The sequence below is a fragment of the Mustela nivalis genome (assembly GCF_964662115.1).
Source record: "Mustela nivalis genome assembly, contig: HAP1_SCAFFOLD_1917, whole genome shotgun sequence".
Taxonomy (NCBI): Eukaryota; Metazoa; Chordata; class Mammalia; order Carnivora; family Mustelidae; genus Mustela; species Mustela nivalis.
The window spans coordinates 12,879-37,048 of record NW_028134747.1 but is presented as its reverse complement, the minus strand read 5'-3'; the positions used below and the strand labels follow the sequence as shown (position 1 = coordinate 37,048).

The window sequence follows — 24,170 nt, the reverse complement described above, 5'->3', positions numbered from 1 at the left end:
AAACATTACAAATTTGTAAAATCATTTTCTGTAACCATCTGGAAATGCTGTTAAATTATACATTCACTTTAACTTATCAACGGAAGCGGGGTATGTGATAAGAATATTTTATCTAAGGCACTTTCTGCTTGGTGTGAGTCCCTGTCACTTTGTCATGGTATTTTGCTGCAATGTTGTTCTGTCTCACTAATGAAATGCCACACTCAGAAGAACTATTTATTCCTAAATGAATTCAGCAGGAATGTAGTTACAATTGATAAGTGACTAATGATAATGCTGAACTTTTTTTTTTTAAAGATTGTATTTATTTATTTAAGAGAGTGTGCTCCTGAGAAGGGCAGAGGGGCAGAGGGAGAAGCAGGCTCCCCTGGAGCTCTACATGGGACTCGATCCCACGATCCTGGGATCATGACCTGAGTCGAGGGTAGACGCTTAACCGACTGAGCCACCCAGGTGCCTCAGTGCTCAATTGTTTTTTAAAAACCTTAGCTCTGAAAAAAAAAATTAATAAAAACCTTAGCTCTGTAAGTGGCTTTAGCTATATTTACATCATCGAGAACTGACGAGTCAAGTACAAAGAGACACTAAAGATACATAAAGTTAATTATGTTATTAATATTAGTTATTTAGGTAAAATGTGTGTCACAGACAATGAAACTTCCCAGTTGACAAACACTTCCTCCACATCTTAGAAACAAACATGTTAAAAGCCAGTCAGTTTGGATCACAGGAGAACAAGTGCCTTCTTACCATTATTATAAGGTTGCCAGAGTCTGAACCTTGTAGCGTTGGTCTGGGCAGTATATGGCAAGGGAACATTAATGAAAAGTATGTTGGTCGTTTGAGGGAAGTAAAATTCATCCATCAAGTGCCAAGTGATTCCCCCATTGATGGAGAATTGTAGTAGAATAGAGTGAGACCTCTCTGGGGTACCTAGAAGAAGACACCACAGGCATAAAACATACTGTGATAAAAGTGGGCACAAGGTATATTCTAAGACTATCCTTTTGGCATTGATGCATAAGCTGACTTATATTGCCATAGGGGCTTTAGAGTCCAAATGCTTGGGAGGCAACTTTAAGCAAAGTCAGGTGGGGCTTTCTGTATGACTGCATCTCAAAACACACACCAGAACTCAGATTTTCACACAATAGTATCTCCTTCTCTTTCTCAGATATGAACACGTATCTTTCGGTATTTCATTTAGGAAATCTTACATCAGAGAATTTTGCTTCTACGGGCATCACGATTTTATAAAAGGTCAAACATTTTAAATCTCAGGATACAAACAAAAATCTACTTGCAAGCTTATTATATCCTTAGGGCATTATTTGTCAAGGAAATGATTTAGTTAATAAGAAAGGTCATAATGGCAAAGAGTTGTCTTTTAGGGGTTCACATCTATAAAAGAAAATCTAAAATGTCCCTAAGTTAAATTTTTAAAATTTAAAATTCTTACAACTAGGAAGTAGTGGTGGAAAAAAAAAGACTCAGGGATATAATGATAAATGTAGCTACCATAGAATTAGTATGATTACTACAGCTATATGAAATTTTTGCAAAATCAGTAATTACCTTACCCTTACATTAAGATGAACTTATAGAAGCACATCTACATCTAGATGTGCTCTCCCATGCAACAGAATTTATGGGCCTCAAATCCATCGTTTCTTTGTGGGGGAGGAATTGTGTAAGGCAAGGGGAAATAATGAATTCTACCCATAGAAATGACTTACCTTTTGCTATAAATCTAAGTGAAAACTGGACATACATAGTATTGGTACAGTCCAGATCTCTTGAAATAAGCATCCTCAGTCCTTCCTGAAAACAGAGACATATACATTAAACGACCTTATTTCATATGCAAAATTATTTTCCTTTGACTTTTATGCACCTCACTTGCATTAGCTAAGTAATAGATGCATACACGTAATGATTCAATTATGGGTATTCACTCAGTTCATTCAAGAAGCAATGTTGGGTCCAGTTGAAAAGGAAAAATGGGGGCGCCTGGGTGGCTCAGTGGGTTAAGCCGCTGCCTTCGGCTCGGGTCATGATCTCAGGGTCCTGGGATTGAGTCCCACATCGGGCTCTCTGCTCAGCAGGGAGCCTGCTTCCCCCCCTCTCTCTCTCTGCCTGCCTCTCTGCCTACTTGTGATCTCTCTCTGTCAAATAAATAAATAAAAAATCTTAAAAAAAAAAAAAAAAAAAAGGAAAAATGGATCCTTTCCAGTTTCTTAGGCTTTCATTTCTTATGACTGCATAACCCAATTTCATTGTCTCAACTCGACATCCCACTTTGCTGTGACGTTTATAAAAAGCAATGCAAAAATGACAGCATTACCTATCTGCAGGCCTTTTTAAAAAGTAGTCTCCTTTGACCACAGCATGCCATGACAGGCGTAATGAGGAAATGGATGGAAATTCTCTGCCAAGTGCTCCTGCTGGAAGTTGGGAACTAATAGGTAACTTTTTCAGGTTCCAAGGAGTCGTAGGGACTCACTACTCCTTTGTGTGCTCTGACAGCGCTGGGAAGCTCTCATTCAGGCTGACACAACACCCTCCAGTTGGTCAAGATAAATAAGGCATAACTAAGCGAGTCCCCATGCCTCAGCTGTAACTGCTCAGGCAGAGAAGCCAAAGAAGGAAGAAAGCGATCACATTAGCTTTGGCAATTTTTTCTGCTAATTAACTATTTCTGGATGCCTGGGATTGACAGCCCCATAGCTTGTTTTCTCTGCATGTACAGAGGACTGCAGTGACAGCCAGTAAAATAGAATTTCACTGTGCAAGTGTCCTAAGGTGCAAATAAGACTTTTTAGGGTCTTAGCTGTGACATCTGAATGAAGTGAATCTTTAGTGGTATAGGGCTGTGTGATACTGAGTGGACACCAGATTTCTTCCTTCCTTTCTCTCTCCCTCTCTTCCTTTCCAGATTTATTTATTTATTTGAGAGAGAGAGAGAGAGAGAGAGAGAGAGAGAGAATGAGCAGGAAGGGCAGAGGGAGGGAGAATCTGAAGCAGGCTCTTTGCTGAGCAGGCAGCCCGAGGCAGGGCTCAAACCCAGGACCTTGAGATTATGACCCGAACCGAAACTAAGGATCAGAGGCTTAATCAGCGGTATCATCCAGGTGCCCTTCCTTGGATTTCTTAATGGTCAACTAACAAACACCAAATGTAATTTTAGCTAGAGAAAAGAAATTTATCCTCTTTTTCTTATTACCCAGCACAAAACCCCAATAACTGAAAAGCTTTAAATAGGACTAATTTTGTCACAGCAACCATATTACTGAATGCCTATAACATGCTAGGTTCTAAAACAGACACTTTCTTCCTTTAATGCACATCACACTCATAAGGGTGAGATATTATTATCTTTATGATGCAGAGAAGGAGCCTAGAACTCAAAGACAGTAACTTGCTCAAGACTGCACAGCTTAAAAGTATTGATGGGGGAAATCGAGCCCAGATGTGTCAGACTGTGAAACTTGTCCTCCATCCTTCATAGGATACCAGTGTTTCATTTACTAAATCATCTTCTGGTTTTGGGAGAAGAAATCCAGATAATGCTAAATTTAGAGTCTGAGAATCATTTAATACTGTCATGAAAAAGGAGCGGCATGTGAACCTGTCCCTGAACTTCAAAAAGCATCAACTCAAACTTCCAGGATTGAAGGTTACACTGTAAAGCCTTATATTTTCAGTCTTTTTTTTTTCTCTTTACCCTAATAACTCATCGCCATACTCAGTCCATGGCACCGAGTCCATGCCTGTTCTTCCTGTCTCATGGTCGAGAGACACTCTCTCCCTCCTACCTTGACAGGCACAAAGCCTTGAATGGTTTTACAGTGTGGTGCTACGTGGAGGTTGAGGTGATGAGGAAAGGCAGCTTCTTCAACTTACAAGGAATAAGCTTCGAGGTGGCTAGTTGGCAGAACCAGCTAAAAAAGATCCCTTGCTAACAACAATTAAAGGAGTATGATCACTCTTCCCCCTTGATTATGAAACCTAAGTATGAAGCTGTTCCCATAGGCAAGTACAAATCAGCCATTGAAAGGACCACTGCACACCGCATCTTGTAGGAACAGTTATGTTGAAAGTGGGCACGATGAAAGTATCTTTCATGTTTGTAGTATTTGCTTGTAGTTCAGCACTTGGTATTAATTACACGGTGGAAATGTCAAGCCCTGCTTCTGTGCATATTCAAGTTCACGAACAGGTTTCTTTCCTCATCCCTTTTCCGGGCTCATTAATCCATTTGTGCTAAATGTGGGAGTTCTTTGGCATCCAACTAGCTATTTGAATAGCTGATCATACTCCTGAATCTATAAACATTAAAGTGAGACTATCACTTCCTTTTTAACGAAGGAGTGCCTTTCTAGGTCAAACTGCACCCTACTGAGTGGCCCACGCTGGGCCCTCTCTACATCTTGCAGAACTGAGAGATAATGTCTAATACAGATAATGCTTGGCTGCTCTTGCATTTGGATGGCTAAAGGGAAAATAGAAAACACTGTGCGTCTTCTTCCTTCATAGGATCTAGGGACCAGGTTAATTCACTGGCTTAAAAATTTATCAGGTAAAGATATTTAAATCATGAAAAGTCATGGGGCTTCTGCTTTTCGGTTTTGTCAATGCTGTAAGCAGATCGGAAGTGAGCCAGTGGTGGTAATCACAGCTAATGCCTCCAACAAGACTGAAAAAACATACACATGAAAACCAGCAGTTTCCATCCTGAAATGTTACCTCAATTTCTTTAGCTTCTCAGAGCTTGTAGGGACTAGTGAATCTCCCCGACCCCTAAGTGTTTTTTTTTTTTCTCTCTCATCCAAACTTGAGACAAATTAGGTATTTAAATCAGGACGGTAGGCAGCCTCTATCAGCTATAACTGGGAAAGTTCCACCAGGCGCCTGGGTGGCTCAGTTGGTTAAGTGTCTACCTTAGGCGCAGGTCATGATCCCAGGGTCCTGCACTGGGCTCCCTGCTCAGCGGGGAGTTTGCTTCTGCCTCTACCCTTCACCCCTGCTCATGCACTCTCTCTCTCAAAAATAAATAAATGAAATCCTAAAAAAAAAAAAAAAAGTTTCAGGGTATCTAATTTTCTAAGCATTGGATGTTAATCATGAAGGTTGTATGGGGGCCCATGCAGATTTTTGTGACAGATTTCACTAGCGCACCCTGTATTAGCCGACTTCCCCATGGTGGGAGAGACGGGATACGGCCTGTATTCACAGGGGAAGGTACAGTACAACCAGTACAGCACTTCACACAACTGCTTAACTCTTTCTCAGCAAACATCTAGGTTGAAACACAAAAATAGACTAACAATGTTTGAGAATGCTATTTCACTTGACTCCGATGTTTGGTTTTCTTCAAGTCACCAAAGGGTTCTATTGGCCGGAGGAAAAGGAAAAAAGAAAGAAAGGAAAAAGCAAAGCCCTTTTCTAAAATCATTTTTTACAGTTCTCTAAGTTATATATTCAATAACACAGAAAATGCTACATTCTAGAAGATACTAGAAATTGCATATGCATAATTCATGTGTGTGTGCGTGCATATATACATATATATGTATATAATTGCAGCAGAAAGTAACAGGGGTCTGATCACCAAAGCGGAGGAAAGATTTTATGCTTAAGTGATCCTGAAAAATGATAATGGCGAACAGAGGAGGAAACGTGGTCTGGGCTAGAAGACAACAGCTTCATATAAAGTAATACACTATCTGAGCCGGTTCACAAACACATTTGTGTGGAGCAGTAAGGGAAGGAAGGAATCCCGATAGCAGAGTATAGAAGTAGAATCTTATCTGACCCCTTTAAAAATGAGCGATGTTCCCGATTTGATGGTTTCACCATTCAGGTTCCCCCTCTCGGCACCATATACTTCAGGCCAAAGGTCGGGATGTAGGTTCCCGTTGAAATCATCCTTAAGAATCGAGGGCAGAGGAACAATGGGCACACAGTAGGCTCCTCCAAAGCCCCGGTCACATCTAAGAGAGAAGAAGGAGGGGCGGAAAGGCATTATTTGTCATGAGTTCGAAAGTCATTTTTGCTTTTGCATCCTAAACAAAGAAACTGCCGGTTTTATGGACTTACACGCAGCGTCCCGCGTCGCAAACTCCTCTTCCAGAGCACAGCCAGGGGCAGCCCGAAGCCAGCACAACATTATCAATAGCCCACGTGTCAGCCCCCACAGTGTAGTTGGACTGAATCCATCTAAACCGGGTCCTGGGAGACCTGACCAAAGAAAACATACTTGGTTCGACAGGCATCCTTGAAAGCAGGAGAACATTTCCTTTAACTCCCCTTTCCCTCTGAAGAGCCCTCCTCCAAGTTCTCCTTCCCTCTTCTTGGAGACAATTAGTTCTCACACCAAGTGTTGGATGTTCTTTCCTGATGAACCCACCACTGCGAGAGAGTAGAAAACATGCTTGGTAAATATGTCACCCTTCCTTTCATACACATGTCTCCTAACACGTCTGTGATGGGAAAGTTATCTTGGACTAGTGATTTATTGTGTGTTTGAACCACGTGCCAAATTTGGGGTTTTGGGGTTCAGGCTTTTCCTGCCATTCAGGATGAGGAAAGAGGCAGAATGGATGAGAAGCATGAGGAAAAGCACGAGGAAATGAGGTCCCGGCACTACTGTCCCCCAATGGTTTCTGAGACAGGAAATGGAAACCCCAGGGAAGTTCTTCCTCCATGATGGTGCCTGAGGTCTGGCTGCCGAAAGGTGAGGGCCAGAACCAGGTAAGGCACGCCCACATTTTCCATTCCATTTGTAATCTGCTCTTTGGACTACCCTGTCAGATCACCTTATCCAGAAATATATGCAGCCTGGGCCAAACCACAGTAACAGTCTCTAACTTAGAAACAGACCACAAAGCGGAAGTGGAGGAATCACTTGTTTGGAACGTGGAACCCAGCATCCTTGAAGTCGAATGTCAACAGCAGCATTTCCAGTGCTATTGTTTCCAGACACAGGTTCTCCTTCAGTGCAACACAGCTACGGGTGTGGTGGCTTTAAAGTGGAAATCGAATCCCGTCACCACTCCACAGAACACCCTTCCAGTGATTTCCCAACAAATGGAATGTCAAGGCCAAGCTGCAGAATGTCTTCCCTTCCCACATGCCCTCTTTACCAGGACTCGCTATTTGTTCAGAGTTGGGCCCTTCCAGGAAGTTCCCTCAGCCCCCCTAAACTCAGGTAGTACCCCACCCCGCATTTCAGTAACATCCCTGGGTACTAGCAACGTCACCATTTTATATCATAAATAACTGCTGAGACGTCCAGTGTCCCAAATAAGATCTTTGGATGCTGGCATCAGTTTGTTAATTTTGTAATAGAGTTCTAAAACAAAGTAGATATTCAATAAATGTTTGTTGAATAAAAATAAAGCGAATAAATGAGCTACCAGTAAGCACTCTTTTAAGCGCAGGGTGTCCACAGCGTTTAGCTTCAATGCTAAAATGCTCTGGTTTCCTGCATTTTTCCCTGCTATTTGGTGGTACATCTCTGAATCAGAATCAAATCAGCAACATGGAAACCACTATGAGTATTTAATTCTAGTGAGTGTTTAACACAAGATGCTGGAGGTTAGTGCCAGAGCTGAGAAGCCAACGGGCAGCGAGGAGACCAGAACTGAGCAAAGTTGGGACACTGCTGCAAGTCCGAAGCTGGAGGGACACTGTTGGCTGGTGCCCAGGGGCCAGGGTCCTGGTGGGGGGCCTTCTTTGGGAGTGGGAGCCACTGAAGTTAGCCAAGATGCTCTTGAGACAGAAAGGGAAGAGAAGGGATATCCTGTTTTATCTCTGTTCCCACTCTGATTATCACGCCAGGTTCTGCCACTAAATCTATCTGGGAGCCTGCAGACGCAGGAGCCTGGTAAATGCAGCCTGCAGAGGCCAATGTGGCTGAATTCCAGAACACAGCAGTGGCAGGGCAAGGCGGGAATGGCACGCTCTCTAACCAGCCACCTCAGGACACACTGGTTCCTAGAAAGATCCCCAAATTGAGCCTGCTGTAAGCCCGAATACAAGTTTTGAATATAATCTGAAATCCCAAGAGGGGAAAGAGAGATGTAAAAACAATATGAACATTCTGAAGGAACCATCTTTTTACTCTCACTGTGGTACTGAAAATAAAGAAAAAACAAACAAAAAAGAGGGGCGCCTGGGTGGCTCAGTCATTAGGTCTCTGCCTTCAGCTCAGGTCATGATCCCAGGGTCCTGGGATCGAGCCCCGATTCAGGCTCCCTGCTCAGCAGGGAGCCTGCTTCTCCCTCTCCCACTCCCCCGTTTGTGTTCCCTCTTTTGCTGTCTCTCTCTCTGTCAAAAAACAAATAAAATAAAATAAAATAAAGAAACTAAGGCTACTATTCTTCCACGTGTGATGATTTCACATACTGCTTCACGTGAACAAATATTTCTCTGGTTGTTGGGTAGATACGTATTTTTACAACAGAACAGGACTACTTGTACAACTGGCTCTGGTGGGCAGGCTTCCTGTTGCCAGAAAACAGGAAAGTTCAGACCTGAACTTTTGGAACTCACTAACACGTTATAAAATTGCAACCCCAAGTGCCTTGTTCGTCTCCCCTCCCCACCGCTCCACGCAGACTCCCTGCGTAATTATCATGAGAGCGTCACAGAATTGCCAAGCGGAATCATGATTACTTTCACATGAGGTGACAGGAACCTAGAGTTCTGAAATGAAGCCACATGGCAATTCTCACATGGTGGAGAGTGGAAGGTAGACGGTGATCCGCTTCCAATTCTGGAATCTTTCTGAGGTATACACAGAACTTTCTGTGTAGTGCAGGCAGCCAATGGTGGGAGGTACACACTCCTCGGTGACCAGATGCCAGTCCCTGCCATTGTTCAGGGAATACTGGAGCTGGACGCTGTGGGCCTCACTGAAGGGCTTGCTGCAACCCATGCTCATCTCAAACTGCAAGAAGGTCGATGCCGACACGTGGAAGTCCCAGGTCTCAGCGTAACGAGGTTTTCCTGCAAAAAAAAAGAAAAAAAAAAAGAAAAAAAAAAGAAGTTGAGTGGTAGCATTTAATGGTCTTCTCTTTGCTATTGGGCGTTTTTGCTTGGAACGAATACGTTCAGGAGCGAACAAGAACCCCGTCTTATTCGAAGCGACTTTTGCTCCCGCAATAACTGCTTTCATTTGGTTAGCAGAGGCTTGGACCCGCGGAAGGCTGCTAATTTGAAAAGCGTGACTATCTTGGAGAGTCTTCTCTCTGCCAGTTCTGCAAATTACGAGACATGGGAGTGAGTCTTCCGAGAGAGATTTTATTGCTCTGATTTGAGGAAACCTTATTAGATCATGCAAGGAGGACAGTTCAAAGGCAAGCGGCCGCTAGACGCACCAAGTTCTCTTAGAGGTCAACCCAGCTCCTTTTTTTCCAGAATCTCCCTCAGCCCAGGCAGTTAGGTACACAGTTTTGCATTAGGGAGTCTCCTCTTGGGCTTTAGTTAAGTTAGTCCTCTAGTTAATGAAATACTCTCCCTTTAGCTGGTGAAAATATATACCTATGTTTTCAGTGAATATCAGAGCAGTATCCATGGAGAGACAGTCAATACCGACTTGACCTCCTTGTATTCGGTACCAGCTGGCTTGCAAATCTATGGAGCCATCAAATTTGTCTTGAAACCCAGTTTGAGAGCTGTCATTCATTCCGATAAGGACATCATCCAAGGCCCACTGGGCTGAATGCTTTCCTGAAATCCAATGAATAAAGGCAGTTAGAGAAAGTTTGTTATCCAGCCATATGAATATCTTTATGACTATGCTTTTAAATCAAATTGTCTAGGAAACTGACAGCAAATTACAAAGCATACAGTACAATGCGGCTTTAACTGTATGCTCTCAAGGCCACTGGGAAGGGTGGAGGGAGCAGAAACTTGCCATGTTGGGGTTGCCACCATCGAAAAGCTGTGGCAGGGGTCTTAGCCTCCCGTGGCAGGTCAATGGAAATGATCTGTGGCTCCAGAAATGACATGAAGTCCAACTCTCGCAGCAAATGCCAGAGTATCCCGTTGTCATTTGAATACTGAACAACAAGCCCTGAGTTAAAAGACATAAATCCAGTTACTTGGACAGCTTTCCTAGAGGCAAAGAAAGGCAAGGAACAGTATTTTTTAAATGGCAAGACTGCAGCAGAAACTTCAAATTGCATCTCATAGAACGAGGGCACATTCATCTAACTTCCTAGGAATGAATTAGTAGACCTGAAGGCTCATCAATTCCTTGACAGTTTCTAGTGCACCAACTCCCAGGAAATGGAAGATGAAGAAGGAAAAAAAAAAAAGAAAAAACACAAGCTCTTTTAAAGACTACTCAGCTTTGTATGAGTGATGAGTGGGTTGATAAGGGGGACATAAAAATCCACAGCAGATCATGTATTTGAATTTTAGATTCTGTCCGGAACATTATCAAGTTTCATCTCATTATTATACACTCCAAAGAAATATCTCAATTTCCCCAGCACAAATCAAGTAGGGCTTTTTTCCTGCCGAAGCACCAGACAGTAAGCAGGGCCCAATATGAAATTCTGTTACATGGGAGGATCCTTTCACTGGCCCTTTATACTTTGTCAGGCTTTGGTTACTAAAGCTGAAATGAGGTCACATTACTAAATAGCAAAGCAGGGGGACACCTGCGTGGCTCAGTTGGTTAAGCGTCTGCCTTCAGCTCAGGTCATGAGGCCAGGGTCCTGGGATCAAGTCCTGCAACAGGCTCCTTGTTCAGTGGGGAGTCTGCTTCTCTCTCTGCCTGCTACTTCCCCTGCTTGTGATTTCACTCTCCCTCTCTCTTTTTTTGACAAATAAATAAAAATAAAATAAAAATCTTAAAAGAAGTAAAATAAATAGCAAAGCAGAAAATTCACTCCCCTCCATATTAGTTCTACTCTCCTTTCTGTGTCAATCTGGCCCTCTCTACCCACCCCCATCTACCCAATGTCCCTCCTCCACCTGTTTCCATGGTGACATGATTTAGTGACCTGCACATTCAAGTTATAGGACCATCTGCACTGCCCCTGCTACCTCCCCTGGAAACTTTTTAAATTTTAATTAATTACTGTTTTTTTAAAAAGTAGGCTCCACACCCAGGATGGAGCCCAACATGGGGCTCTGGAACTCAGGACCCCGAGATCAAGTCTTGAGCTGAGATCAAGAGTCAGACGCTTAACTGACTGAGTCACCCAGGTATCCCGAAACATTTTTTATTTTAAAAGAGGGGACAGGGAATAGGTAAGGTTGAATGCAAAAAGAAAAAAAAATTGCTAATGATGGGAATCAACAGGATATCTACTTATCTATCTGTTGTTATTGATGGGAGGAGTAGAGGGCTTTCTGGGCATCTAACTGCCTATTCGTACAACTGGCACCACATACTCATAATTATGACTGGAGATACTGAAGTACTTTGAGTATTCACAGAAATTATATTCAGGAAAGTTGTATCTGTTACACTAATTTTGTTATATCTTAACCTTTTCAGAAAAAGGTTTTAAATCATTCATGAAATATATGATAACTTTCTAATTTCCCCATTACTAACTGTGGGAATATCTCAATCCCTTTATCATGCTGGGCAACAAAGAGTTTACTAAAATTAAGTTTCAGGAACTATTAGGATAAAATACAGAACCCAAAGACAGCCTTTTAAGGCTAATTGTTAGCACATGGGATTATTATCACCGCATCTGACAAGGAGGATGCCAGGAACAACAATGACTAATATGCAAAAAGTTAGAACTCTCGAGAGAATTAATCTTACTGTATTTAAAATAGAAGAAACCACCATTTATAATGAGAGGATAAAGACAGCACAAAGAATAGCAACTCCCTGGGGAGAGAGCATGACGGATCTAAGTGTAGAGATTGGCAGTTAAAGCTTCAGTGGGTGGCTGTAGACCCATGAGTTGGAGCAAGAGAGTCACAGTAAAGTTAATGCAGAAAATGGCGGCACATGGGTGGCTCAGTGGGTTAAAGCCTCTGCCTTCAGCTCAGGTCATGATCTCAGCGTCCTGGGATCGAGCCCCGCATCAAGCTCTCTGCTCAGCAGGGAGCCTGCTTCCTGCTCTCTCTCTGCCTGCCTCTCTGCCTACTTGTGATCTCTGTCTGTCAAATAAAGTTAATGCAGAAAATGGAAGGTAGTCTGTTTCTAGTCTTTATTCTAGTTAAGCTGAGGAACTTCTGGAGGAACTCCAGTTTCCAACCTTTGATGTTTGCTCGAAATATGTCCTATTGGCTTTTAATATGAATTTGGGTAGCTGAGAAAGCCAGACAGTTCAAAATTTAGTTTTTCTTGTGGCTATTAATCTGTGTTGATATGGTTTATATTTAATAAGATGGGAAAGAGAGAGAGAGAGAATAGAGAATAATTTAGATTATTCTAAAGGTAGATTACCTTTAGAAAGGTACCAGAAAGGAAGCATCATGAGAATAAAATCTCATTGGCTAGTCCTTTCTAGTACCTTCTATTCAAAGTATGGTCCAAGGACCAGCACCTGCATCACCTGGTAACAGGCCCTGCCTGTGGTGGTTATAAAACACGTCCACAAATTCTTTGACACTCTTCCCTTTAAAAAGTGGAGTTTATTTCCCCCCTTTTTTGGGGTGCTGCTGAACTTAGTAACTTGCATGCAATACATAGAATATGGTAGGAGTGACAGTGTGTGACTTTTGAGACTAGGCCATAAAAGGCTTTGCACATTCGTCCTTGTATCTTTCTCATGGATCTCTTACTCTGAGGAAAGCTGACTGACAGGTAGTAGGGATGGCGCTCAAACAGCCTATGGACAGGTCCACCCAGTGGGAAACTGAGGCCTCTTTCTACCAGCCATGTAAGTGAGCATCTTGGAAATAGATCCTCCAGCCCTGCTTGTGTCTTTCCATGATGGCCCCTTCTCCCGGCATTTACCCTAGCTGCAACCTTATGCAAAATCCTCAGTCAGGACCACCCAGCTCAGCTGCTCCTGAATTCCTGACTCATAGAAACCAGAAGATAACTGCTGTTTCTTGTGCTAAGCCACTCAGTTTTGGAGTCATTCATTATGCAGCATAACATTCCTAGTCCTGCTGACTCAGAACTTGCCTTTGAAAGCTCCCTACAGGATCAAGTGTACATGAGAAGCAGGACTCAAGGGGTCCATATTCTGTTTTGTTTCTGTTTGTAGTACTTCTCAGTAGCTTTTTTAGGAGGGACACAACCAGGTCTGCAGAGATTAGGACCCAATCCCAAAGGACAATAAAGGAGGGCCTCCCAGAAGTCTGAAACAATGGGGGAATGCAAGAAAGGGAAACAGCAGTATCTCTATTTCATATAAATTGCCGAGCCCCATTAGCTGGGTCATATGACACACTGCACATCTGAAAAATGAAACCAAGCCATTTTAGCTCATCTCCCAAGTGTTTCGGGCATGTACCACATTTCTCTTTTTGAATTACAACCCCATCTGTGTTCTGCCCAGTCTTATTGAAAATAGCCTAATTTTGATTTTAATTCCAAATATGTAAATTAAGGCTTCAGCTTGAGTAAGTTAAAAAAAAAAATCTGTACTTTCATCAACTGGAAGAGATTGGTTCAAGGATTTAGGCAGATTGACATTTTAACAACCAGTTTTCAATAAAAGACTGAGAAATGCCTGTGGGATGTGAATTAAATGGCTAGCAAGGAGTTCAAGAAAACAGCTCAAGGGTAGTGGAGTGCTTGTACCTAAATGGGTCCTCAGAGAATCTACCCGGCAGGACAAGCAACAACATTTGTAGTCAGAGGCTAAGTGTCGAGCAGAACTTCATCTCTATGACAGGTAGATGTTTCCTAGTCTATTCTGGTCAGTTTTTATTTTTTTTTAAAGTTCATATCCAGGGATCTACAATTTTTAGAAGAGTCACGCACACAATTGCTACACGGTTCCAACCACCCAGTATTTTATAGTAATTTTATTACAGAGGTTAAAGAAAATGTTAACATGCTCTACCTCTCCAATCAGAAAATAAGATCGTCAGGATGAGACCCTGTCATCTGTACACCTCAAAGTTCCCACCTCTGCATGGGCGGAGCATGTGTTCTAGAAATACTTCTGTGTTTTGAACTACTTATTATTTTTGTGGGTCGAGCTTGTAAAAATTTAAATCAGATGATGTTGTCCCCTGGGTTCAAGGCCTTCAGCTGGTGTTCATGACCCTGGACTCACACCCCATCTCCCGACCATAGCTAGCAAGGCCCCACGTGCCTGGGCTCCTGACCCTCATTCTCCATGAGTCCCAAGCCATACCAGCCTTCCTTTTGTTCTCCAACATCATAATTCTTTTCCACTTCGTGGCCTCTGCTGCTGCTTCTCATTGGAAAACTCTCCCTGGCCTCGTCATGTTGCTGGCTCCTTTCCATCCTTTAGATTTCAATTTAAATGTTACTTTCTCAGTGAGCCCCCCTCCCAGACCGCTTTATCTAGATTACATCTCTCAGCCCACAGCTGTCCATCTCATCAGCTTATTTATTTCCGTCTAACCATCAATCTAACATCTTGCTTATTCGTGTGTTTTCTGACTCCTCTCACTAGGAGCGAAGTGCCCTTTGGGGCCTGGTTTTTATCTGCCGTGGTATGAGGGCCACTCTGGTTCTTCTTCCCCTTTTGGCCTGTGGTGATTTGGACCTCTAGTCCCCTGTGACACACTCTCTCTTTCCCTCTGCTACATGGCGGGCAACATCCAGGATCTACCCCGCATCCATCCTTGGTGCTAGAAGGAGAACCTCAGAAGAGCCTCGATGAAATGTAGCAGAAAGAAGAAATCTTTCCTTTTCCAACCTATTGAGATTTCGAGGGCTGTTCGTGATAGCTCGTCGCCTAGCTCATTGTGACTGCTGTGTCAGACGTTTCGGGACACGGTATCCACAGCCTAGAACATGTGTGGCTTAGAGCAGACTCTTGAAGAGACATTTGTTGAAGAGATTAGGGAACACAAAATGGGTCTGTAGAAGTTTCTAGATTGCTGCTTCAGTAAATCAATGATCTGGACAATTACTAGACTAAAAGTACTAACATATTCAGAAAAAGTCATGAAAGCTTTTAGTCAGCAATAATACGGCTGAGGACATGTCCGATCAGTCATTGAGCTCTCAGCAGCTCCACTGATTAACAGGGATGGTTTAGGTCAGCATGTTACACACAGTCATGCCTGAGATAATAACAAACTCAGAAGCTACACAACCTGTCACGTCCCATTCACGAGATCAAGTTTTGGAGGAGGCCCCATCTGAGAAGCCCAGGGGTTTTGTGCTAGGAAAACTCGCCTTCAGAATTCCTTAGGGCATCCCCAGTCTGTAGGGCTCCAGGAGGCTACTAACATATCCTACAAGCCTTTTGCATTTCTTTTAGAACTGAATCACGGAAGCAGAAAATGGCATGGAAGCCTAGAGAAAACAGAGATCTGGGCAAGGAGAGACGCAGGATGTGGGTGGTTAAGGCGTCCATTCTGGAATGGGCTTCTGTAGTTTGAATCCCTGCTCATCCACTTAAGACTACATGATCTTGGCTAGGTTACTTGATCTACCTGTACCTCACTTTCTACATCTGTGAAATAGGACTAATAATACCTTTGGCAAAGAGGTATGATGAAGATGAAATGGATTAACAGATAAAACACTTGGAACAGTACCTTGAATATAATAGGTGCTTAGTAAAATTTAAGGTTTATCACTGCCAAGAATTGTTCCTTCTACCAAAGGATGCTAGTACCCCCAGAACCTTTATGGGCACAAAGTAGAGTCTGATGTGCGTTCAGTAATGCCCTTGCAAACAAGCTTCTAGCCCCACACTAAATGTAAATGGTTCTACTATTTTTTTCTCCTTATTGAAAGTTATAAAGGAACAGCATTCCTTAAAATGAATATACTCTGACCACAAACAAATACTTCGAACAAAAAAAATATACTCTGACATGATCCATAAGCTTTTCCGGTTTAAGGACCTAGATAAGGGGCCTAAAAGATCATGGCTCTATGCAGCTAGTCATTTAATGATGGAGAAGAGAAGAGAAGAGAAGAGAAGAGAAGAGAAGAGAAGAGAAGAAATGATTCAGGGTATCTCAGCTTACAAAATCCTGGCCAAACTTTGGGAAGAAAAACGAGTAATCTACCCATAGTAACTATAATTTCTAAGGAAATACAGCAACTTACCTTCATTTCTAGCTCTAGGTTTGATGCAGGTAATCCCTGAAGTTTTGCTCCCAATTTGTATGTAAAACTGAACGAGTCTGTAAGGGAGGAGGGGAGAAACTCCAGTTTACTTACAAATAGAGAAGAGGAAATTGAACTTTTGCATTTTGACACATTAAAAAAAAGCTTCTGTAATTCCAAAATAGTACGTTTAAGCACCAATGGCATATGAGAAGTAGAAACTACATAGATTATATAGCGACCTAATTCTGTAACCATTTTATACTATAATAATGATTTAAACAAAAAGAAACAGCTGAATTTTACTTCAATGTGAACTTTGATGTAATTGAGTGTAATCATGGAAATGCTCATTCCTTAGATTGAGATAATACTGTTCTTGGAAATTCAGGATGAGGAAAAATCTAACCTTATGCTACATTAGTTTAGGGACACATAATTATCTATAGTACTGATTTAGAGTCAGAGGTTTAATTTTTCACAGCTGAGGGGCGCCTGGGTGGCTTAGTGGGTTAAGTCTCTGCCTTTGGCTTGAGTCATGATCTCAGGGTCCTGGGATCGAGCTCTGCATCGGGCTCTCTGCTCGGCGGGGAGCCTGCTTCCCCCCCTCTCTCTGCCTACTTGTGATCTCTCTCTCTCTGTCAAATAAATAAATAAAATCTTTAAAAAAATTTTTTTTTCACAGCTGATACTCAGTGTGATGTAAACCAACAGAGAGGGCCTATGCAATAGTTGCTCCTCTGAGAGAACGCAGAGGAAGGGGAAAGAGATCAAAGGCAGAAATAAAACAGGACACAGAACTCCAGACTTTAGTGATGACAAGTCTAGAAGTTCCAAATAGTTCTTCAGTTTCTTTTCTTCTGATTCTCAAATATTTTAACTGACAATAATGAGAAAAGCACAGTTTCATTTTAGGCGTGATACGATTTCATTTGACCTTAAAACCAAGCATTTATTTATTTTACCAGCAGGTGTCAGTGTAGGTATTTAAAATTTCTGGAGCAGTTTTTAATAAATGAATACATAAAGTTTCAATCAATGGAATACATCATTCTTGGACACAGAATTTAAAGTTGAAGCTATAAGCATAAAAGCAAACACTCTTCATAGTAACACAGAACTTTAGAAAACCAAGCAGACATACTTTAGACAGACTTTGGTGATGTAATGAATTGTGGTTTTGCAGAAACTATTTTATTATGCTATTTAAGTTATGCTGCATTTTTTTACATATCAAAATGTATATAGAGAAACCTTGGATTATGTAAATCCTCAATAACAGTACAAAGAGTTTTAAGTTAGACCAAAGGCATGGTAAATACTATGTTCATGGAGAAGTATACAAATAAACTCTACCTGATATTCCTGGTGTCCAGAGGGACAGTCCTTGCTTCCCTTTTCCCGGGGCCATTGAAGTAGAGAGATTTGCCATCATTAAGTGTCCCACAACCAGTTCCAACCTGGCCCCCAGTTATTTTGTACCACAGAGGGCTGAGCTTCCCCTCAAATCTATCGAACATCTCACTGTGATTAGGGACATTAGACACACAGGTTCCTTGCGCGGCTTCCGAGAAAAGAAATACATAGGAGAGAGAGGCTTTGTTGAAACTGTTACATGTAAGAAGGTACAGTCAGAACATGGGCTAAGAAAGCATTTTCACAGGTGTTAGGGGCACACGAAACCACATGGAAGTCTGTATCCCACAATTGCCTGTCTGAAATACAGCCACCGCTACCATCACCAAAAACATTATTCCACCTCTGTAATTTTTTATTCATGTGTAAAGAGACAGTAGGAAACACACATTTCCATGGTTCTTGTTACCAAGAGGAGGTGGGCAAACTGAAAAATAGATTTTGTTCATCATAAAATTTGCTCCTTTGTTGTCCCTCTATCAGAGGATCAATAAGGAGAGTTAATCCCTGACTTAAAAAAAAAAAATACCCTGAAACCATGAGTGGCAGTACTCCCCACAGAAGGCCTGCAACGACATATGTTTGTCTTTGGTCACAAGCCAGATGAAGAGCAGAGAGCTGAAACTCTGGGAATCATTCATCCTTTTGAAGTTGTCTCTAGGAAAAACTCTAAACAAAATTTTGAAGCTTATAACATTTTCTTCAATTTTACTCTTTAATCTCAGTTCCCTTTTTATTTTTGCTTGTAGCAATAGCCAAGGGTGACTGTGGTCAGAAAATCTCTCTCTTGTAAAGTTTTCTTTTGGCAGCCTTGGATTTATCATTTCAGGCACTGACTTTTACTCTGCATGTGTAAAATTACAGTTCTTATAAAAAGCAATGTAAAGAGCACAGAGAGTCCCTTGCAGCCAGTGGTCAAGGAAGAGCTTAGGTCTGAGTGTTAGAGAATGACTTGCCAGAGTCTGAAGCCTGGCTTTAGCAACTCCTCGCTGTGTGCCTTGGGAGAGGTACTAAGCCTCTCTTTGCCTCAGTTTCCTCAAACATAAACAAGAAAATAACAGTATGTACTATGGAACAGGGTTTTTGTTAGAATTCAGTGAGATGATATAAAATGCACTTACTACTTATAGTGCCTGCATAAAGTAGAGCTGAAAGCAATGTTAACTATTACCACTATTACTAATAAATTAATATCTTTTAGGGAGTGAAATTGGTGTTACCTTGTATTTTTTTCCTTAGGTAACTCAAAACTATAAAATATCTCTCAGCACCTCCAATGCCTGGGTGGCAAATTCCTACAACTAGGACTTAAAGAAGAATCATCTTGGAATATATTTCCTTGGAAGAAGCAACATGAAAGGCAGTAACTAGAGATGAATATTTTACAAACAAACCATCAGACACATGCCTGCAGCCTTACCTGTGTACCCCAGGTCACAGAAACACACCCCTGACACACAGTCTCCGTGGCCACTGCAGTAACTGGGACAAGGCTCAGATATATATACTCCATCCAAACCAAAGGGAGGCACGTTCTTCTGTGAGCTGCTCTCCTGAATCCATCGGAATCTGGTTTTACTGTTGGGGAAAACAACACATGTGTCTCTTACACCAATACCACATGCAAAAACACTGAAACAGAGCAGTTCAGAAAAATTCAAGAAAGGTTTCGTGTTTATTTAACAGTCATGACCACTTGACTGGACACTTAATCTTTATAATAAAGTGTCTCTCATAGAGCTTTCTTGAAACTTGTTGATTTCCTCTTCAGCCTTAATGTTTCAACACCCGGAGAAATCAGGTACAAAAGATTATTGACAGCCAGACACCTATTATACATTATAGCTTGTATATGTTCTATCTCACATGCTTTTTTTAAAAAAAAAAAATGTATAGACCTTCTTTTTTCTTTTTTTAGATTTATTTTATTTATTTATTTGAGAGAAAAAGCAAAGGGAGAGAGAGAGAACATGAGCTTGGGGAGGGGCGGTGGGAGAGAGAGAAGCAAACTCTCTGCCAAGCAAGGAGCCTGGCATTGGGCTTGATCCCAGGACCCCGGGATCATGACCCTAGCTGAAGGCAGATGCTTAACTGACTGAACCTCCCAGGCGCCCCCCATCTCATATGTTTTTAGTAGTAAAAACCAGAAATGTATTCCTTTTGCATAATTAATATATTACCCTTCCATTGCATTGATTTTATGGGCATTTTCAGAAGAGGCTATTTAGGAATTTCTGAGATAATCAGATAGAATATTCTTTGTTGAGACACATAAAGGGACTCTGGCTATTTGCCACTGACATGATCCTGGCAGGAAAGAGTTAATAAGTTTGTACTGACCGTGCTCCTCCCACCTGTTGCCTTCCTCCTCACCTCCCAACTTCAAATCCCTAAGACTGCTCATTCTACTAGCTCTTAGCAACGAGCTAGGCTGCCAATACTGGTGACTGCCAATGAACAAAAGAGGGACCTGGTCCCAGTGCTTCAAACCTTGGAACACCAGTGGGCTGGGCTGCTGCCCGGTACTTCTTCCCCCACAACAGTCTTGAGGCTGCCAGACTAACTCTGGTCTCAGTGGCTCTCCAGTCTTTGTGAGCCTCTCAGCATATCTCTTTCTTCTCAAATATATGGAAACCTGTGCACATCTCTAATGTCACACCAGGAAAACACCTCTTCCTTCTCAGTTCTACTGACAACAAGGAAGGAAGATGGATTAGGTTATCTGGAGTCCAATTAATTTCACTGCCAATATTTATAGACTTTTGAGTGAATCCAGTTTCTTTGTGAACAAGGGTAAAAAATCTTAAAGATTAATGAAGACTGCTTGAGAAAACTATAGACAAAGTTGGTTCCTTCTTCTCTCCATTATTGTGGAAATAATATGGCAGAGTCAGAATGCATTTCTTTCTAGCTCTTCGAATAGCTTTGATTACTTGGCAACCAGAACCATAAACCTGGATTTTTCTTCTTCATTATTCTAAGTTACCTACTCGTGGCAAATTTGCGAAATGTGACCTACAATATTTTTTACTAGGTTCAAGTATTCAGAGACTAATCACTCATTAAGGCAAGTCTTAGCATACATTTGTCAGCATTAAGAAGAAGGTGAACACATCTTCAACTTTCCTCTACCCCTAAGTTCTCCCATTTGGATCAGATGAGAGTATCTCTATCAGCTGCCCTCCTTCATGAGAGAAGTGGGCTCTGGTTGAGGCCCAGAAGCTTTCAGAAGGTTGAAGAATCCCACTTTTAAGTAGAATTCTAGAAGCTTTGGTAATTTGATAACGAAGAAGAGCAAGTGAAACCCTTTGACTCATCTCTGTTTTTTGAGGTCCCCATAATTTTCATAACAATGAAAGAATCAGGATCTGGTGTGGTCGGACCAAGGAGGCACCCCCAAGTCTAAGGTTCCTATAGACCCAAGAAGCAGAGTTTGCAGTTAGATATTTGAGAATGTGAAAGACCTCAGGAGCTGAGCTTTAAAGAATCTATTTTTAAATAAAGAAAAAAAGAACAGGGCAAATCAAAGTGAAGAGTTATTGGTTAACAGGGCGAGTCCTGGACATGATGAATCATAGCAAGGAGTCCTAGCTGAGAGCCCACGTTTCAAAGTAAAAGGGCAAGAGATTGTATCTAAAGGGGTACAATCTTTTAATATCTGCTAGATGTTTTTTAGTTTTGTTTTGTTTTTACGATTTTATTTGTTTGACACAGAGAGAGACAGTGAGAAGGGGAACACACGCAAGGGGACTGTGAGAAGGAGAAGAATGCCTCCTGCTGATCAGGGAGCCCAATGTGGAGCTCAATCCCAGGACCCTGGGATGATGACCTGCAATGAAGGCAGACGCTTAATGACTGAGCTACCCAGGCACCCCTAGATGGTTTTTAGTTAGTAGGTGCAAATCAAAGCAAGAAAGTTTTTACCCATCATGACATAGGCACTTTTGCTTCATTTAAATTTTTCCCAGTTATGTCTGGTTCCTGATGCCTACTGCTGCCTGTCCTACTCTCCCTTGCACTGTTTTGGAATTGAGCACAAATAATTCAGAAACTGAGGGTTGCTGGAATAAGAGGAAGAACTAGTAAGAGATTCACTAAAGAAAAAAACTGTAGACATGGAGAGACCATCAGAAGAAGTAGGCCCAAGTGAGGTGGGTGCTTGACTTCTTCCCTGAAAAAACAGGTGGTTTCTGATGGTTAAAGTTATCGTGCCTGTTTCTTGAAATGTCTTCTAATTCCTTGCTTAAGAGCTATTTTTTATAATAGAATACTTTTCATCAAACTGTTTCTGAATCTTTGCTTGAAAAACTCTTCTTATACCAGCAAAAATCTACTGTGCTTGGGATCCTACATGCTCCTAATTTAAATACTATGTTACAAGAGACCCGGCATGCAGGGAATTTCCTGACTCCGCACCATGAATTCATCATTCTCTCTACATTGGGATATTTGCTGCTCACTACTGGAATGGCTTTGTTAACTGAAGACTGAATAACTTTTATCCTTGGACTAGTTCTTTTCTGGGTACTCATACTCCACACAGGAACAGTATGGTGGAACAATGGAGAAGGCTAGTCAAAGACAAGCAAAGTATGATGCTGTCCACTTACAGAATGAACCTCCAACTGAATCTAGCTGCAGGAACCAGAATGAGTCTGTTATCCATTCCCGTGTGCAGAACCAGGCCTCAAGTGTATCTTACCTTTATTTACTTTTCTTAAACATGAAATAACATGTAATTTTCAGGCTATAGCAACAACAACAAGAAGTGGGCCAAAATTGAGCTAATAAGCATGTCTAGATTCCATATAGTTTGTCCTTCCTAAAGTAGAAGAGATGAAGTCTTAAAATTATTAATGCTATTAATGTGTGTGTGCCCATGTGTGCACGTGAAATCTGTGCCTTTTCAGGGAGATACAGCAGAATGCAGAAGAATGTTTTTTTGCTGAACGGCACTGAATTTATTTTGGAAAACACATTTTAAAAAGGGAGGTATCAAAAAAAAAAAAAAGGGGAGGTATCTTCACTGTAGGTCATCACCTACTTTTGGTCCTTATTCCTCATTCAGGATCCCTTCATTCAACTGGCATTTACGAAGTGCGTCTGGCACGCCAGGCATAGTGCTAGGGCAAGGTGTAGGATGGCAAGCAAAACCCAGCACAGTTCCTGCCATCACGAAGCCTGAATTCAAGTGAGGAAACACATTAGTCAAACCCCGAACAAAGAAATGTCCATGTGCAACCCTGTTTACTACTGTGATTGAGAAGGACATAATGCTAGAAGAGCATCTTTCACCTGACAGTCAGGAAGGTCTGGGAAGGATCGAAGGAGATGAGGATTGGGGAAAAGATGAGTTTAATTTTACATAATTTTACTAGATATAAACCACAGTGGGGCTTGACCATTCAAATCATTGAACAAAACTTCCCCTTTGTCTTGCTTTCCCAGATGAGGAAGAAGTTTTAGAAGATAAGACTATATCTGACTCCTTTCCCAATTACTTTTGTTCACAGGATGCCTGAGTGACCAGGAGAATAGGATTCTATACCTTCCCCTTCCACCATCACACCTGGGAGTACTGTTGTACTGACCTCTCCAACCAAGAAGATTCCTTTGAACCTGCTTGTCCTGTGGAGAGGCGCACAGGTGATAGTGGCCATGGAGGAGATATTCTGCTGAACGCTAAACAACTGTGTTTCTAGCACATTCTCTCTTACCCCGGCCCCAGAGATACCAACATTTTGCATTCTGCACAGGGAATTTACAGCAGGCTGCGTGACAAGACATATTGTATTGCCAGAATGTTGCTGAGTGTCAGGGATACACCAGGTTATATCTACAGCCACCAAAGTCTCTCCTTTGAAGGTAAGAACTAAGGTAATGAGTACGAGGACAGAATGCCCCTTTGAGAAAACCACCTTAGAATTGTTTGTGAGAGAGTAATGTTCTAGTAACTATTATAAGCACGCTGCCTCATGGCAAAATAGCTCCCAATTTTAACAATTTTCACACTTAGAATTCTCAGCTTTCCAACACTGCATTTGGAGATAGCGGAGCTGAACATATTGCAGAAGAAACAACAACCGCTCTCAAAGTGGAAACATATTTACTACTCTTCAGTAGAGAGCTCTTTGTCATGGATGCCACTAGCCAGCTGGCTGGATGGTGCTCAAATCAGCCAGGAAGCTGGACTCTAATGAAGACTATTTCTTCTTCCCAGGGCTGAGGTCCAAGACAATATGGATACATTGGAAGCCTCAAAATATTGGCTCACTTTGCAATATTAAGGAAAACCTTTTAGTTCTCATATATAGCTTTACCACTACTTTCATAGCAATGTCTTGTAGTTCCCTGATATTCCATCATTGCAGGAAATATACACCCCGAGCTGTGCGCCAGGTTCAAGGCATGCTGCACCCTCTATATGGAAGAGCTGTAGTTGGGCCAAAGTTTCAGAAAAGCGTCAGAGGAGGCAGTCATCTTGGTGAGGTTTAGAGGGCTGCACTGCTATGTGCCCAGCTTGCAATGAGCAGAAAGAAGGATGAGATGGTTA

At 41.9% G+C, this 24,170-nt stretch overlaps 1 protein-coding gene across 1 annotated transcript in view; it reads right to left on the bottom strand.

Annotated features, from left to right (window-relative positions):
* The window catches only part of LOC309858143 (reelin), a gene marked incomplete at both ends in the record, with an annotated part of 85,849 nt that overhangs the window by 52,031 nt on the left and 9,648 nt on the right, over positions 1-24,170 (bottom strand). Inside the window, 10 exons of the mRNA XM_082750830.1 lie at positions 751-933; positions 1,737-1,821; positions 5,816-5,993; positions 6,100-6,240; positions 8,739-9,012; positions 9,547-9,735; positions 9,923-10,081; positions 16,202-16,278; positions 17,558-17,765; positions 19,038-19,195. Of these exons, the coding sequence (XP_082606956.1) occupies positions 751-933; positions 1,737-1,821; positions 5,816-5,993; positions 6,100-6,240; positions 8,739-9,012; positions 9,547-9,735; positions 9,923-10,081; positions 16,202-16,278; positions 17,558-17,765; positions 19,038-19,195 (1,652 nt within the window). The remainder of the gene's footprint in view (positions 1-750; positions 934-1,736; positions 1,822-5,815; positions 5,994-6,099; positions 6,241-8,738; positions 9,013-9,546; positions 9,736-9,922; positions 10,082-16,201; positions 16,279-17,557; positions 17,766-19,037; positions 19,196-24,170) is intronic.